Source organism: Oncorhynchus kisutch, linkage group LG7 (assembly GCF_002021735.2).
Source record: "Oncorhynchus kisutch isolate 150728-3 linkage group LG7, Okis_V2, whole genome shotgun sequence".
Taxonomy (NCBI): Eukaryota; Metazoa; Chordata; class Actinopteri; order Salmoniformes; family Salmonidae; genus Oncorhynchus; species Oncorhynchus kisutch.
The window spans coordinates 1,726,959-1,744,270 of record NC_034180.2 but is presented as its reverse complement, the minus strand read 5'-3'; the positions used below and the strand labels follow the sequence as shown (position 1 = coordinate 1,744,270).

At 47.1% G+C, this 17,312-nt stretch overlaps 1 protein-coding gene across 1 annotated transcript in view; it reads left to right on the top strand.

Moving 5' to 3' along the window:
• The window catches only part of LOC109901298 (hedgehog-interacting protein), a 48,223-nt gene that overhangs the window by 13,319 nt on the left and 17,592 nt on the right, over positions 1-17,312 (top strand). The window contains exons 3-6 of the mRNA XM_031828354.1: positions 2,736-2,880; positions 4,855-5,056; positions 14,194-14,345; positions 17,128-17,301. Coding sequence (XP_031684214.1) covers positions 2,736-2,880; positions 4,855-5,056; positions 14,194-14,345; positions 17,128-17,301 — 673 coding nt within the window. The remainder of the gene's footprint in view (positions 1-2,735; positions 2,881-4,854; positions 5,057-14,193; positions 14,346-17,127; positions 17,302-17,312) is intronic.

Below are 17,312 nucleotides of genomic sequence, written 5' to 3'. Positions count from 1 at the left end.
GGTAAGAGAGAGGGAGAGTGAGAGAGAGATGGAGATGGTGAGAGAGATGGAGAGAGAGAGAGCAGCCAGTGAGCTGACAGACAGCAGTGAAAGCTTAGAGTTAAACCCAGAGCTTCATACCAGGAGCTTGAGCCAGAGAAGGAGTCAGTCACCCCCCCCCCCCCCCCCATCAATCCTTCCCTCCCTTACTCCCCCTCTACACAGATCAGCATATGTGGTGACGAATGACACATTTATTTTTCTACAAAGGTTGTGTATATGTAAAGCTGCTGAAGTGCATCAAGATGTCAAGTACTTTGGGTGGCCACCCAGGTTGTGTTGGAAGACAACCAGATGGAAGTAGAACTATAGCGCTAGCTCACTGCCTGGGATGTGGACAGAGGTTTTTTTTCCCTCTATCTCTCTCTTTCTCTCTCTCTCTCACTCTTTCTTTCTTTCTCTCTCTCTCTCTGTCTCTTTCTCTCTCTCTCTCTCTCTCTCTCTCTCTCTCTCTCTCTCTCTCTCTCTCTCTCTCCCTCTCTCTCTTTTCCCCCCCAGGCCAGTACAATAAAACTGGTACATAGTGTGGAGGGAGAGAGAGGGAGAGAGAATGCAGTGCTCGGTGCCACATGTTTATGGAAGTAGTTAACCATAAATTGTCTAAAATTAGATGGCCCTCTAAGTACATATCATTCTGGATACAGACAGAGGTTTTTCCCCGTATGGATTTAAGAGTCCCTTTCTGGATTTGTGTCCTTATGTATTTTTTTGGGGGGGGGTTAAGCAACGTTTTTTCTACAATTTGTTGGTTTTCTGTTCAACTGTCATATGCATTTGTAGTAATCACTATTGCCTCTTAAGAACATGTTTAATTAAATCTCAAATATAAAGCACTGGCAAGCATGGGTTTTTTGGGTGCATGTACAGTATGTATCACTAAAGATAAAATTCAGAACCCTTCCAGAGCTGTACTCTGCATCAACACATGCAAAGTGCTGACCAACAGTATTAAACCTGGACGGTAGCCTTTACTGTGTCTTTAAATGTCCTCCTGCTCCCGTGAAACTCCCTCTCCAGCTCCCCATTAGGCTGTGTACTTATCCCTCATTTCTCCATAAAGACATTTACGGCCTGAGTCTCACTTTAACCTAGAGGTCTCCCTCCCTCCCTCCCTCCCTCCCTCCCTCCCTCCCTCCCTCCCTCCCTCCCTCCCTCCCTCCCTCCCTCCCTCCCTCCCTCCCTCCCCTCCGCATCTGAGGTCCTGAGACCAGCATGGTTAAGATAACTGCAGGCACAAAGTAGGTGGGTGGCATAGGCCTGGGAGTGTTTGTGTGTGTGTGTGTTCTGTGTGTGTGTTTGATCTCCGTGTTGTATTTAGATGTTTAGTGGGATATCCTATCACCTCCAGTGGTAGTGTGGTCAGCCTTGTGGTCGGTGTGGGGGGGCCAGGATGGAGGGAGGGATGTGTGGGGGCCGGAGAGCGAGATGAAAGAGGGGAGAGACAGTCCTGTTTGTGTGTTTATCACTGCTGTGTTTGCTCTCCTCCTCCGCCCCTCTGAGGGTTGTGTTAAGGGTTGTGTTAAGGGAAACAATATTGGCACGGTTGTTTTTAGGTCACGCGCAGGTTTTAAGATACGCTGCTTGCTTGCCTTCTTTTCACCCTGTTCGTGGTTTTGCCCTGCTAGCACAATAAGAAAGGGGAGGGGGGGTTCCTAGAATCTTGGAATAATGTTGTGACTGTGGGTCTCTGAAGTTGGCCAATCAGGCAGGGTTGGGGCTGCTGTGTCTAATGAGGATATATTCCCAGATGACTTTGTGCCCCAGACCCTGGTGTTGAACCAACTTTAGCTCTAGTACAACTAGCAGCTCCAAGAGAAATCAAGGTGGTCTTGGGAAATAACCGTGTGATGGGGACATTTTTGCTTTGAACTTCCCCAAATCACAAGCAAGCAGGGGAACACAATCAATCAACATTTGGGAACATCATTTCTTGATTTGGGTTTTGAGGCAGACAGAATATTTCTATCCCTAAAAATGTGCAAAGTTAGTGTTTGGAAGACTGGGCTGTTAATTAAACATGGTCAGTTTTGAATGAGAGTTTCTCACATTTCACATGCTGTGCCCATGTGCACTGGGCCGCTGGGCTGAGGAGGGCGAAAGCATCTAGGCTGTGGCCCAAATAGGTACTGGTCAAAAGTAGTGCACTATATAGGGAATAGGGTGCCATTTGGCACTAGCCCCTAACAGTGCTTTAATTGTATGAGAATTTCAGCCTATGTTTTACTTAATATTCCAAATATCTGGAAAGCTATTAGGTATCCACAGCAGTCACCCACGTGAGGTAGAGTTGCGAGGCATAGCAACAGGGGTCAAACAGCCATAGCAACAGGGGTCAAAGGATAAAGGTAACGATGGATGGGGCCTCAGTGGTGCATGCTGCAGAGTTGAAGACCTGAGGAGCAGTCTGAACAGTTGGCCTGTCTGGCCAAGCGTTTCTTCACTTGTTCAGCCCAGGCCTAACCAGGATTTGGATTGGCTCATTCAGCACAACTCTCAAAAACAACTGTATGAAGACTTAAGGAACTAAAGCTGCGTAAACATGAATTAAGGGAGACTAACTAGGAGGGGATTTAGCTTCAGCTCGCTGGTAAATTGGATGATGTTGCATCATGGTTTGAACAAGGTGTGATGTCACTTGAATTGAATCGTCTTTCTCTTCCATGCGGGCCGTCGTCTGTGTCCATGGTATTTTTCAGAGCTGTTCCAAGCCGATGTGGATGAGTTCTGTCAATACTACGGACGGCGGGACGGAGGCCTGTGCTTCCCAGATTTCCACCGAAAGCAAACACGGGGACAGGACTCCAACTACTTGGGAGATGAGAAAGTCGAAGACATCAACAGGTTTGTAACGTTTCACTTTCAAAATCTCTTTAGGAAGAGTTCATTTAAGGTATGCTTTTTAAATATTGAGTTCACCATCCAAAAAGGAGGCTTTCAGTGAGTTGAGGAAAGAGAGGCCATAGTGTGTATCGTGGCATCTCCACACTCTGAACCCAGTGTGTCACTTTGACTGGCCACCACCACCGGTCTCGCCCCAGGCGATATGTACTATGAACCAGGGTCATGGGAGACATGCCAATGCCAAGCCTGGATGACCTTACCCGTCACCCATCTCTCCAGTCATCACCAAAGCCTGCCGTTTGTTCAGGGTGCATTGGGCCAGGCTTTGGCCACACAATGGAAATGCTTACCCTGCAGGCCAACCCTCCCTCACTGGTAGCTAGCAGCAGTACGTCATAGACAAACTTTCCCCTTTTTTTGTCTGCTCCGGTGGAGAGAGAGCCTCTGAGCTCCCCGTCTCCGTCCCAAATGGCACACTATTCCCTATGTAGTGCACTAGTCCTATGGGCCCTGGTGAGAAGTAGTACACCATATAGGGAATAGGGTGCCATTTGGGACGCAGACCCGTTCTAGCCCCCCTGACGCGAGCTGAGAGCGCTGCTGCTGGACATGTGACCAACTGACCGTCCTACTGTCTCGAGCCGGATCGGACCAGACCAGACCAGAGAAACTATGCTGATGCGGTCTGTCTATGATGTCTAGCTAAGTGCTGTCTGCATTCCTGGGGTTGATGGGGTTCTCCTCTAGTCGTTTCTAGTAATGACCCCTTGCTATGCTAAAGAGCACTGTAATTGTAATTGCACTGAACTCTAGGATGGATGGCCGGGATAGCCGAGGAGAGATATAGAGCTTCTGTTGGCAGCCGCTCATCTAAAGGGAGTCTTGTTGAGCTGACTCTCCCTTCTCATCTTCCGCCTGGGGCCGGCCAAGAGATGATGAGCAAGGAGAGAGGGCCAGGTTTTAACCACCGATGTCATCTAACATCGTAAGTCTTAATCAGACCTCCCACTTCAAAACTGGCCTGAGGGAGAGAGAGAGAGGTAGAGCGAGAGATAGAGAGAGAGCCAGGGAGCGAGAGAGAGTGGCAGTGAGAGAGATAGAGAGAGAGAGAGAGAGAGCCAGAGTGAGGGAGAGAGAGAGAGAGAGAGAGACAGGGAGCGAAAGAGAGAGATAGAGAGAGAGGGCGCACATCTGCTGTGTGTATGAACTTGACACATGCGTCACGATGACAGCATAGCACCAGACAGGAAACTGACGGGGTGAGATAACTGAACTTACACCCTTTTTCCTCCAATGAATATCCATCCTTCACTCAGACTCTCAATGACAAATTATGCCCAGGGATTGGGAATGTCTTGAAACAAGTGTGTGAGGAGCGAGAATCAGCATCACCGCCTCATGTGTTAGCTAGCCGTCGCGATGTTGTATAATGGAGTTTGAATGTTCTGTTTCCCACATCAAATGTGAACTGTGGTTTTACGCAACACTTGTTGCACAGCTGGAGACCCCTCATCCCCCATTTAAGCATTGCTCCACTAAATTCATCCGTGGAGTGACGTGTGTGTGTGTGTGTGTATGTGTGTATGTATATATGTATGTGTGTGTGTGCCCAATGCACATGAATCAAAGTCACTGCCTATGGAAGTGTCTAAACTCTTACTCAACCCTTCCCATCGTGTCATGCTATTGCTTCACTCGTACTTTGTAAATCACTGGTATTAACTTACTGTCAAAGTAAACTCAATCAGTGTATGTATATTGTGGGGGGTATATTCTGTCTTTCTCTCTCTCTCTCTCTCTCTCTCCTCTCTCTCTCTCTCTCTCTCTCTCCTCGCTCTCTCTCACTCTCTCGATCTGTCTCTCACGCTCACTCTCGCTCTTTCTCCTTCTCTCCATCTCTCTCCTTCCTTTCCTCTCTCAACGGGATTATCTGTCTGCGACCATTGACCTTTCGTTCCTCCTCCGGCCGCCCAGGAAGCACAAGCACAACTGCTACTGTGCCCAGGTGGTGCTGAGTGGGCTGAGGCAGCCAGTAGCCGTGGTGCACTGTGGGGACGGATCCCAGCGCCTCTTTGTCCTAGAGAAGGAGGGCTTCGTCCGGGTGCTGACCCATAACATGGAGCTGCTGAAAGAGCCTTTCCTGGACATCCACAAGCTGGTGCAGACTGGACTCAAGGTCAGTGAGGAACACAACACGCATCCCTAATGACACCTTATTCTCTACATAGTGCACTACTTTTGACCACTCCAAACTCTAATTCACATATAAGCGATGGTACTTGTTCGCCCCGTGTCTTCCCAATGTGAATGTAACTTAACATCAGTTTTAACACCAAAGCGGTTAACTATCAATGTAGGGAGCGGACACAGAGGGGAGAGCAACACTTACGTAGGTTTATTTCTGTGTTGCAAACATTGAGGAGAGGGAGAGAGAGTGGAACACAGTCTTGGACACTCAAACATTTCTACTTCTAAGACCTACCTCTCTCGTCTGATAATTCCGACCAGCCAAGACCCTTCCTTCCAGACTTAACCCCCCCCCCCCTTCAATGAGCTTAGCACACACGTTGAGAACATTGCTAATGTGCTGCTAATTCGTATAAGGTGGATAAATTGCTTTTAAGTGTTACTCTACTCTCCCCCACCAAGCTGTTTCCATATAGGTTAGCACTGCACAATCCCACAAGATGAAAAACGATCAGACTGAGACGTCACTGGCCAATACTTTATTTTGATAAATGGTATGAAATGATTTCACACAGCAATAGCCCCTCTCACAACAGTGGAAGACCAGCTGTATCTGTCTTTTAGTGGTCAAGCCTGTCTATACCATCTCTTTCTCTCTCTCTCTCTCTCTCTCTCTCTCTCTCTCTCTCTCTCTCTCTATTCTCTCTCTCTCTTTCCCTCTCTATCTCTCTCTCTCTCTATTCTCTCTCTATTCTCTCGCTCTCTCCCTCTATCTATTCTCTCTCTATTCTCTCGCTCCCTCTATCTATTCTCTCTCTCTCTTTCTCTCTCTCTCTCTCTCTCTCTCTCTCTCTCTCTCTCTCTCCTTCTATTCTCTCTCTCTCTTTCCCTCTCTATTCTCTCTCTCTCTCTCTCTCTCTCTCTCTCTCTCTCTCTCTCTCTCTCTCTCTATCTATTCTCTCTCTATTCTCTCTCTCTCTCTCTCCCTCTATCCATTCTCTCTCTATTATCTCGCTCTCTCTCTCTCTCTATTCTCTCTCTATTCTCTCTCTCTCTCCCTCTATCTATTCTCTCTCTCTCTCCCTCTATCTATTCTCTCTCTATTCTCTCGCTCTCTCTCTCTCTATCTATTCTCTCTCTATTCTCTATCTATTCTCTCTCTATTCTCTCGCTCTCTCTCTCTCTATCTATTCTCTCTCTATTCTCTCTCTCTCTCTCTCCCTCCCTCTTTCTTTCCCTCTCCACCCTTGGTTGCTAAAGAAACATCTGGTGTCTGTCGAGACCGTTCTAATAACGAGGGGTCTAAGGAGATGAACTGTGTTCACGGTGCACAAACACACACACACCAGAAGTACTCGTCACCCGTCCCTCTCCGCTACAGTTTCCTCGAGACAGGAAACCATTGGCATGTCTGGTACTTCTGAAAAGAATTAGCACCTATCTGACATTTACTCACTCAGTCTGGTCTGCTCTGACCTCCCATCATCATGGAAATCTAACTTCCAGAGAACAGGGGAGGACAAGAGGAGAGAGGGGCCTGGAGCTGGGGCTCGGGTTGGCTGGCCTCCCCCCTCAAAGATATGTTATATACTGCCGTTTGGTTTGGAACCTTCTCCGAGAGAAGAGGGAGAAGAGAGAAGAGGAGCAGCACACCCACGAGAGCGAATCAAGAAGAAATTCAATCATCACCGCCCGCCCCTCCATAGCTTTGTGTTGGCAGAGCCTCTGGGCAACAGTTGAATAGGAAGTCGTCTTTTTTTTCATCGACGTCGTCTTGGAAGCCGGGGAGAGGATTGGTGTAGTGGAGCAGTATTCCATGTAGGCATCATTTCAACCTCAGTAGTGTGCACCATAGACATGCAGCGTCAGGTCCAGTGCCAGTAGTTGGAAACATCATCTTTATAGCTGTGTAGGATTGTTAAGCTTTTGAAATGGCCTATAATTTACCATGTAATTTCAGGTTCAGTTTCAATTTCTCACCTGTTAGGACCTGTTAATGCTATCGTAGCTCTTACCAGCTCTTACCACATAACTTTACATGGAGACATCCACTTCTGCCACTGACGGTTAGCTATGTGTCACAGACAGGTTTGGGGTCAATTCCATTTAAATTCTAGACAATTCAGGAAGTACAATGACATTCCAATTCTCTTCAACGCTTTTCAATGAAGAACATTTGGAAATGGAATTTGTTTTTTCTTTTCTGAATTGACTGGAATTGAAATGGAATTGACCCCAGCCCTGCTCACAGACAGTTACATCTAGAGCTGTCTCAGAGAAGGAGTACTGATCTGGGATCATCTTTCCCCCTGTCCATGTAATCAAGGTCATTGTGTGAGTTAAAAGGCAACTCTTAATACATATGGCCCCTGATGATGTTTATCCGTATCCAAGGCGATAGCTGTAGTTTTTGAATTTGAGAGTGAACTGATAGTGTCCAGAGATAGGGAAATGGGGAAGAGGAGGAGGAGGGGGCACACTTTTTGGACAGGAAGTTTATCTATCACGCATGCCTCCCACCGTTCCTTTAGAAAGAGGACAGCGGAGATTACAGGGAGTGAAGCGGACCCCAGCGAATGGACATGCAAACAGGCCCACAGGGAACCCAGGACGACCCTCCTGCTGTCTTATCATCATTAAACCTAACTGCTAGCGGATAAAACAATCATTATGACAATTAGAGAGTGGCTTGAGACCCGGAAGGCTGGCCGGTAGGCCCCCCTGAGTCCTATTCTGTGATGTTGGCTATTGGCTGCTACAAGACTCTGGCCGCACGGGGCCCCCAGCACCAGGGGACCAGGGGGGATACTAGGGGGGGCATCCAGAGTGGGCTACCACGGGGGGCTGAGGTGTTTACTCACTGCATCAACAGGACATAGTTCTCTCTATACATATAGAACACCCAGGAGCCTCATGGGAAGTGGGAGATGAGAAGGGTGGGCTGGAGTGAGACTCACTGAGAGGGGAAGATAAGGGTTTATCATTGCCCTGACTCCCCTAGCTGCCACATGCTTTGATTGTAATGTTCTGTGGTCCCCCCCCCCCCCCGTGACAATTAAGATGACCCGCTCAGACACAATGCTGCCGAAGGGAGGGAGCAAGGGAGGCTCTCCTTCTCTCTTCGTTGCACCGTGGGTGTTCCCTGACACCCAATCTCCCCTTCCCCTCCTGTCATTACTTGATTGTGTGTAACGCACTTGCTGGCGTCCTCTTCCCGGTAGGAAGCCTGCTAATTCCGACATTCCCTAACACCCCTTCTCCCACACACAGAGTCCTCTCTCAAACTTGCCCTGTTTGACATTGTTTCTGTCCATCTGTCCCTGAGGCGTCACAGTCACCATCCTCCAAGCCCATTGGATCAGATACTCTCATCTCTAACAACTGATTGACTGATTGTTTCCCAGCTGCTTGGTGATTAAACGGAGGCTTGCACCACCACCGCCAGGCTGTGGCTCAGATGTGGTGAAGGCGGCTCGGCGGGCATGGTGCGAAACCGTGTGGCACAGTCCTGAACAGGGCGCTGTTATCTTTACGACTCGTCACTACTAACTGTACCACATGGCGTGTTCAGCACGTCTCAGCTCAGTACTAACACCTGATAGTGTCATGCTGACTATAAAGCCATCACGGCGCGTTAACTGAGGTGCTCAGACAGTTAACTTGTTTTGGGTTTTCTGTTTCAAGCGGGAACCACTTCCAGATGGTGTTGAAGGAGAGAGAATGCAGCCCAACATCCATACTTAGTCTCTCTGTATCCAGCGGTGGCTGACAATATGCTGGCTTTCATTTCATTCATGGTGACACATTGCCGATGTGCAAATAGAGCGACGCCGTTATTGGTTGCTTACATCAGCCAGCTGCAAAGGCAATGGGGCGAAAGCGGTTTGGAATGAAGACATCTGCTTTGAGCAGTGTGGGTTCGCCTAACACTCTTATTGAAGTGTGTTAGCCTGTGTGACAGGGCTAGGGGCGCGGACGCGCAATAAAATATATTCACTGTGAGACAAATATCTCATGCTGTGTTCTTGTGCTCTGTCACACTGCATCTACAGCTGTTGTGCTAACTCAGCCAGAGACAGTAGAGGTTCCTCTCAGATTGTCAGGCTAACTCAGCCAGAGACAGTAGAGGTTCCTCTCAGACTGTCAGGCTAACTCAGCCAGAGACAGTAGAGGTTCCTCTCAGATTGTCAGGCTAACTCAGCCAGAGAGAGTAGAGGTTCCTCTCAGACTGTCAGACTAACTCAGCCAGAGAGAGCAGAGGTTCCTCTCAGACTGTCAGGCTAACTCAGCCAGAGAGAGTAGAGGTTCCTCTCAGACTGTCAGGCTAACTCAGCCAGAGAGAGTAGAGGTTCCTCTCAGACTGTCAGGCTAACTCAGCCAGAGAGAGTAGAGGTTCCTCTCAGACTGTCAGGCTAACTCAGCCAGAGAGAGCAGAGGTTCCTCTCAGACTGTCAGGCTAACTCAGCCAGAGAGAGTAGAGGTTCCTCTCAGACTGTCAGGCTAACTCAGCCAGAGAGAGTAGAGGCTCCTCTCAGACTGTCAGGCTAACTCAGCCAGAGAGAGCAGAGGTTCCTCTCAGACTGTCAGGCTAACTCAGCCAGAGAGAGTAGAGGTTCCTCTCAGACTGTCAGGCTAACTCAGCCAGAGAGAGTAGAGGTTCCTCTCAGACTGTCAGACTAACTCAGCCAGAGAGAGCAGAGGTTCCTCTCAGACTGTCAGGCTAACTCAGCCAGAGAGAGTAGAGGTTCCTCTCAGACTGTCAGACTAACTCAGCCAGAGAGAGCAGAGGTTCCTCTCAGACTGTCAGGCTAACTCAGCCAGAGAGAGTAGAGGTTCCTCTCAGACTGTCAGGCTAACTCAGCCAGAGAGAGTAGAGGTTCCTCTCAGACCGTCAGGCTAACTCAGCCAGAGAGAGTAGAGGTTCCTCTCAGACTGTCAGGCTAACTCAGCCAGAGAGAGCAGAGGTTCCTCTCAGACTGTCAGGCTAACTCAGCCAGAGAGAGCAGAGGTTCCTCTCAGACTGTCAGGCTAACTCAGCCAGAGAGAGTAGAGGTTCCTCTCAGACCGTCAGGCTAACTCAGCCAGAGAGAGTAGAGGTTCCTCTCAGACCGTCAGGCTAACTCAGCCAGAGAGAGCAGAGGTTCCTCTCAGACTGTCAGGCTAACTCAGCCAGAGAGAGTAGAGGTTCCTCTCAGACCATCAGGCTAACTCAACCAGAGAGAGTAGAGGTCCTCTCAGACCGTCAGGCTAACTCAGCCAGAGAGAGCAGAGGTTCCTCTCAGACTGTCAGGCTAACTCAGCCAGAGAGAGTAGAGGTTCCTCTCAGACTGTCAGGCTAACTCAGCCAGAGAGAGTAGAGGTTCCTCTCAGACTGTCAGGCTAACTCAGCCAGAGAGAGTAGAGGTTCCTCTCAGACTGTCAGGCTAACTCAGCCAGAGAGAGCAGAGGTTCCTCTCAGACTGTCGGAGATAAGTGCCCTGCGGATGATAAATTAGCTCTTACTCCTACTGTTGACTCCCTCTGAGAACTGAAGCGCTGATGCTGAAGGAGGGGGGGCAGCAATGTTAATCTTACTGTTATCCTATTTATGTAATGGGAAGAGGAACATACGCTGGAATACGTCAAAAGAAAGTTCAGTGAAAGTCGTAGTTTATCAAGATGGAGTCGTAGACCCAAAACATTACTCTGTTGGCCGACGTGTCGTGTGATACAGGAAATTGCCTGGCTGCCTCCTCCATTATAAAAGTGGTTTTGCATCCAATCTGATTGGGCTGGGTGGTTTGGTCTCTTTAGTTTTTTCTCCTCTCTCCCTTCGTTATGAGACTGAGTGATCTCTGGTCTAAGCTCCGACCTTGTCATAGGATTAATGTGTGTTAACAGGTGGAGGGGGGGGGGGGGGTTGACTTGGCTCCCTGGTTTCATTGTGCTGGAGTAACCAGGGGGAGGTGGGGGGCTGAATGAGTGTGAACATTTCAGATTTGCCTTTGAGGTAAAAGGGACTGCATTGTTTTTCTCCAATCAGCTCTCATAGTGGAATGTATTTTTGTGAGGATTGCCAGAGCCAATGAGGATCAAAAGGTGCTGGGCTAACAATGCAGGGAGCCAAACCATGCATCATGGAACAGAAAGGCAGCTGCCTGGCGGGATTGGAAACGGTAGCCACTCATTATGCTCCGCTCCCTGCTCCGGCTCCCGTTCCACAGCTCTATGGAATGCTGCTGATGTTCTGGTGAGAACTCCAACTCTGCCTCGCCTGGCTCTTGACACCAAAAACAACGGCCAAAAACGGAAGAACAATGTCCGGCCTACGCTGTGAATCTGGAGGCAGGTGTTGGTGGAGCATCAACAGACAGACAGACACAGCCCCGTGAGATTCCACCAGAGCCCACTACCACACTGGGAGGAAGAATGATGGTGGTCGTAAAAAAGGAAGGAGAAGGAGAAGAACAGTTTAAGGAGAAAAGGAGGGAAGCTTGTTTTCAAGTCAAGGCGTTGAAGTGATTTGTGGAGGGCCTGACAGAGGTGTCACAATGACATCATTGATGGCCATTGTCCCCCCCTGCTACTAGGCTTTGTTCTCCCATGACCAGAAAAGGGGGTGGTCAGAGGACCTGTAGGAGGCTAGTGGGAGGAGCTATAGGAGGATGGGCTCATTGTACTGGCTGGAATGGAATTAATGGAACAGTATCAAACAGATCAAACATATAGAAACCCCGTTTGACTCCGTTCCATTGATTCCATTCCAGCCATTACAATGAGCCCGTCCTCCTATAGCGCCTCCCACCAGCCTTCACTACAGTACACCCAGTACCTCTCCTCTAAATAACCCCGCACAGTAGAGATGGAAGATAGTGAAACCTCACTTTGTTTATATTTGAACTGGAACTAATACTCAACACACGAACACTTCAAATGAGCTCTTTTGTCTATCACTTGGAGCAGAGCTGCCTACTTACGTTGTCAACAGTATGTCTGCTGTAGCTTTGGCAGTAATTTGATAGCGATCCGTCTGCCAAGGTATTTTTTCTCTTCTCCTAATCAGGAGTTAAGATTGAATTGGTGTGCATCCTATTCCCTATCGGGCTTGGGCCAAAAGTAGGGAATAGGGTGCCATTTGGAACTCAGACCTGTTTGTTTCTTATGACCTGGTGTTAGCGCTGCTGCCGTCCGTATGCCTTCTGGTTATGACGAGCAGTCATTAGCGAGAGAGCTAATATTTCAGCCCATTTACCGCCTCTGTGTTTTAGTGGTCTTTTAGCTGATCAAACGGCTCCTTCCTTTTGGAATTCTTGTCCTGACCCGCTCCTTCTCAGTGTTTATGGGGGGAATTCGGGTCACTGCATCCCAAATCTGACATATGGGTCAATCATTTTAAGGTGAGGGACGGGAATGGTTGTCTGTGGCAAACTAGAATCATGTCTCACTCATTACTGTCAATGTGCAGTTTATTGGACTCACTACCAACCCCACATAAATCCTGTTATTTTGAGCAACACCGGAATTTACAATGAGTAGTTCTCGTAAATTCTCGTCGAGAGGAACTCTTATTTATTCGTCAACGTTCACATTTTTTTATCTTAACGGTGGTATTGAAAGGACCCCGGTGTCTGATCACTGTAGGCCTAGCTCATACAGAACAGGGCTGACGACACGGACATCACATTCCATTGGAATGTTTGACTGGGATCTGCCCTTCGCCGTCCAAACAGTTTCTGGGGGATCCAGTACACTTTAACCAATTTATGATCTGTGTTGCTTGGCCTGTGACCCGGGACTACACCTCTGGTAATGCCTCCACACTGTAGGCCTAACACAAAGGCCAGACCTCCTCGCTCTCTTTGCCTAAATTCCTTTTTAAATATTTTGAGAGGGAATTCCAAGAGGTTGACGCAGGCAGATCGTCATTGATTCTGGCTGATGTTGATGCTGCTGGTTCGCCTCCTTCAGTGAGGTAGCCATTCTAGGGGGTTTTGAGATTGATTTTTTTGCATCCACGCCAGCCAGCATCAATGCTTCTGTTATTGAGGGAGGAATGGGGCTTGAGCTGTTTTGGAGAGGGGGGGGGGGACAACAACATATGGCCAAAAAATGTAAGGGGGCACGTTTTAAACATCGTTAACACCTAAGCCTGGCATTCTGTTCATTCTTTTGTTAAGAGAGGGAGAGAGAGAAACACAAAGGCCTGATTGCATTGCCTAGGGACTGAAACGCTATAGCTGCTTATTACAGCTAACTATGATGGGAGGACCACCAGAGTTGTGACTGATGTAGCTGCCTCCGGGGTGAGACAAAGGTTTACGTATTACACAAGCAATTTAGATGGTTTCTAAACATGTTGCCAAGACACTGGGTGCTGGCAGCCCTGTCCTTGTTTAGGTTCTCTTTCTCTTCCCCCCTCCATCTCTGTCCTCAAATTTTGCATGGTGGGGGGGGAGGGGGGGGGGGGGCTGAAGGACTCTGCACTTTTGTGTTCTCTATGAACTACGAGTGAGCTAATAAATTCTTTCAGCCACTCAGCATAGCATTCACGGATATCCCCCAAAGATTACACACACAAATCACCGGACAATGGAGGCCGCCGGGATGGCCTGGGCGTCGCAGGGGCCCCGAGGACAAGCTGGAGAGAGAGAGAGGGCTGGGCTGGGGTGGGGTGGGCTGGAGGGGGATCGAGGGGGAGCACTGGCTGGAGTCAAATGTTTTATAATGGTTTGTAATGCAGTAGTCAATGAGGGCTGTAGTGGAGGTACGGTATGTGGGGAGGACAGAAGAGGGGGATTCGGTTGGGAGGGGTGGGCACTGGGTACCTACAGAGACCAAGATGGAAGGAGACGAGAGAGAAGGAAATATAGTGAGAAAAGTAGAGAGAAATTGACAATGTGAAGGGTGATTGGCTGTGGTTTATAGGTTGGCTTTGACTTTAGTTACTACAGCACAAGCAGCAGAAAGAAAGAAAGAAAGAAAGAAAGAAAGAAAGAAAGAAAGAAAGAAAGAAAGAAAGAAAGAAAGAAAGAAAGAAAGAAAGAAAGAAAGAAAGAAAGAAAGAAAGAAAGAAAGAAAGAGAGAAAGAAAGAAAAAGTAGGGACATAATTAACTTGTTGGTCCTTTATATTTGTCCTCTGACTGCAGGCAGGAGATGAAAGGGGTCTGCTAGGTCTCACATTCCACCCCAATTACAAGAAGAATGGCAAGCTGTACGTCTCCTACACCACCAACCAGGAGCGCTGGGCCATCGGACCGCACGACCACATTCTGCGCGTGGTCGAGTACACCGTCTCCAGGTAACTAGTGGAGAAACTCATGCCAAACATTTACCATTTACGGTTCAACCACTGATAGTACAAAAACGTCCTGCGTGTGGTCGAGTACACCGTCTCCAGGTCAAATCTGTGAAATTACATTGAACCAAAGTTGAATAAACGTTGAATTGACATCTATGTCCTGTGGGCACCGTCTCCAGGTAAAATGGGAGAAACCAAACCAAACCACCCCCTAGATACATTCATTGCCCACACATGGTTCAACCAATGACGATGCAGAAACAAGCAAAGCCTAAATAAGATGGATTTCAGTGTCGATATTCCCGATATAAATGTTTGCAGGTATAAAGTAGGGCTGGGAATTTCCAGGGACGTCACGATACGATATTATCATGATACTTAGGTGCCGATATTATATTTATTGCGATTCTCACGATTCTTTATGTATTGCGATTCGCACTGTAATTTCATTGCAATGTTATTCGAAGTTTCAAACATATTGCTCACAATATGTCTGCTGCAGAGAGACGAGAGAGAGAGAGAGACATGACAACAGGAGTCTTGATCAGTCAGGAAAATAAAAGTGCTGAAAACATCTTGGCTCCCTATTTAAAAAGAAGATGGAGAACAAGCTATGAGGGGAAAATCCTGGAGTTTTGGAGCAGGTACAGCCAACTAGCACACAAATTACATTGTGATACTGTCAAAACAATACGATATATCGTCAAAAATAATATCCCGATATGTAACATAATTTTTTTCCCCCATCACTAGTATAAAGTACAGTTGATGAACAGGAAATGTTTATTTTCTAGTGAGGTTTGAATGGAGCCCGTGCCGGCTAGCTGCCAAGTCAAGTCCTGCACCGTGAAACGTGTTTTCTGACGGCGACAACTTTTGCTTTTATTGAAAACTGTAATGGCCGCTAATGACAACTGTAGATGTTTGTGGCTCTGCAGGTGATATACCAGAGCTCCGTTGCACAACAAGCTGTGATTAACAAAACAAACTTCTCGTAACTATACTAGTTAAAGTATTACGTTTTTATTATTATAATCACTGTTGTATTGCTCGGTTTAAAGACTTTTCTAACTGTTATAATCTTGGAGGTGCTGGCGTTCTGAGGAGGAGCCATGGCGTTGGTATTTGTATGTCACTCAGTGTGAAATAGTCCATCTCTTCCTGGCAGAGCAACGACCCTGAAGGAAAATAATAAGAACCTCTCTGTCTAAATACCCTGCCCAAAATAACACATCATTAAACATTTTGTGGCTGTTAATGTGAAGCCAAATCTTTTCTCTGGACTTGGAAAGTCATCACTTTATGGGTTTGAGTTACAGCTTTGAGTTGAGATTCACCCCAACATCGTAATAATGTCCTAACTCTGAGCTTTAATGAAGCGTCAAATCTAAAACCCAATGTGTCCAGACAACAAGCTCATTAAACACTCTTCTCGTTGGCGTGTTGTCGGTGAGTTTGCTTGTTTTACATGTCAGAATTTTCTCCTGCAGTGGTATCATCTTACTCACGTACATAATTGCTCTTTTTCCCATCCAGGCATTACATGAGCACCTCTCTGTTTAATCAGGACATCCTTTAAATATACGTCTCAAACGTTCTTTACCTTTTGTCTCAAAATGTGTAGTAGGCCCCAATAGTGTCAACATATGTTTAGGGCTCATTTTGGTTAATGCAGGGGTGTGTTAGGGCTTGGTTGGAGAAAAAGCATGCACACACTATGACCCCTAAGACTGTCCACCCTTGGTATGGAATGTATTGAAGCATCACACCAGCCTCTGACAATACACTCTAGGTTCCTCTCATAGAGATATAAAACAATACACTCTAGGTTCCTCTCATAGAGATATAAAACAATACACTCTAGGTTCCTCTCATAGAGATATGAAACACTACACTCTAGGTTCCTCTCATAGAGATATAAAACAATACACTCTAGGTTCCTCTCATAGAGATATAAAACAATACACTCTAGGTTCCTCTCATAGAGATATGAAACACTACACTCTAGGTTCCTCTCATAGAGATATAAAACAATACACTCTAGGTTCCTCTCATAGAGATATAAAACAATACACTCTAGGTTCCTCTCATAGAGATATGAAACACTACACTCTAGGTTCCTCTCATAGAGATATAAAACAATACACTCTAGGTTCCTCTCATAGAGATATAAAACAATACACTCTAGGTTCCTCTCATAGAGATATAAAACAATACACTCTAGGTTCCTCTCATAGAGATATGAAACACTACACTCTAGGTTCCTCTCATAGAGATATAAAACAATACCCTCTAGGATCCTCTCATAGAGATATAAAACAATACCCTCTAGGTTCCTCTCATAGAGATATAAAACAATACCCTCTAGGTTCCTCTCATAGAGATATAAAACAATACACTCTAGGTTCCTCTCATAGAGATATAAAACTATACACTCTAGGTTCCTCTCATAGATATATAAAACAATACACTCTAGGTTCCTCATAGAGATATAAAACAATACACTCTAGGTTCCTCTCATAGAGATATGAAACAATACACTCTAGGTGTAACAGCTCTCGTTGGTAGAAGGAGACCAAGGCGCAGCGTGGTAGGCGTACATCGTATCTTTATTGATGACACCAAACAAAATAACAAAGTAAAAAAACGAAAGCACACAGTTCTGTCAAGCTACAGAAACTAAACAGAAAACAAGATCCCACAACCTAATGGTGGGGAGGTATGAAGATATGAGAAACAATGCATTTGATCGAACACTTTTCAATTTAATTTTGTTGATCAGGAAAAACCCAAACGTGGTGGACAGTAGGACCATGCGGATGCTGATAGAAGTGGCAGAGCTGCACAGGAAGCACCTGGGAGGACAGCTGCTGTTTGGCCCTGACGGCCTGCTGCACATCGTCCTGGGAGATGGCATGATCACCCTGGACGACATGGAGGAGATGGACGGCCTTAGGTGAGACCCAG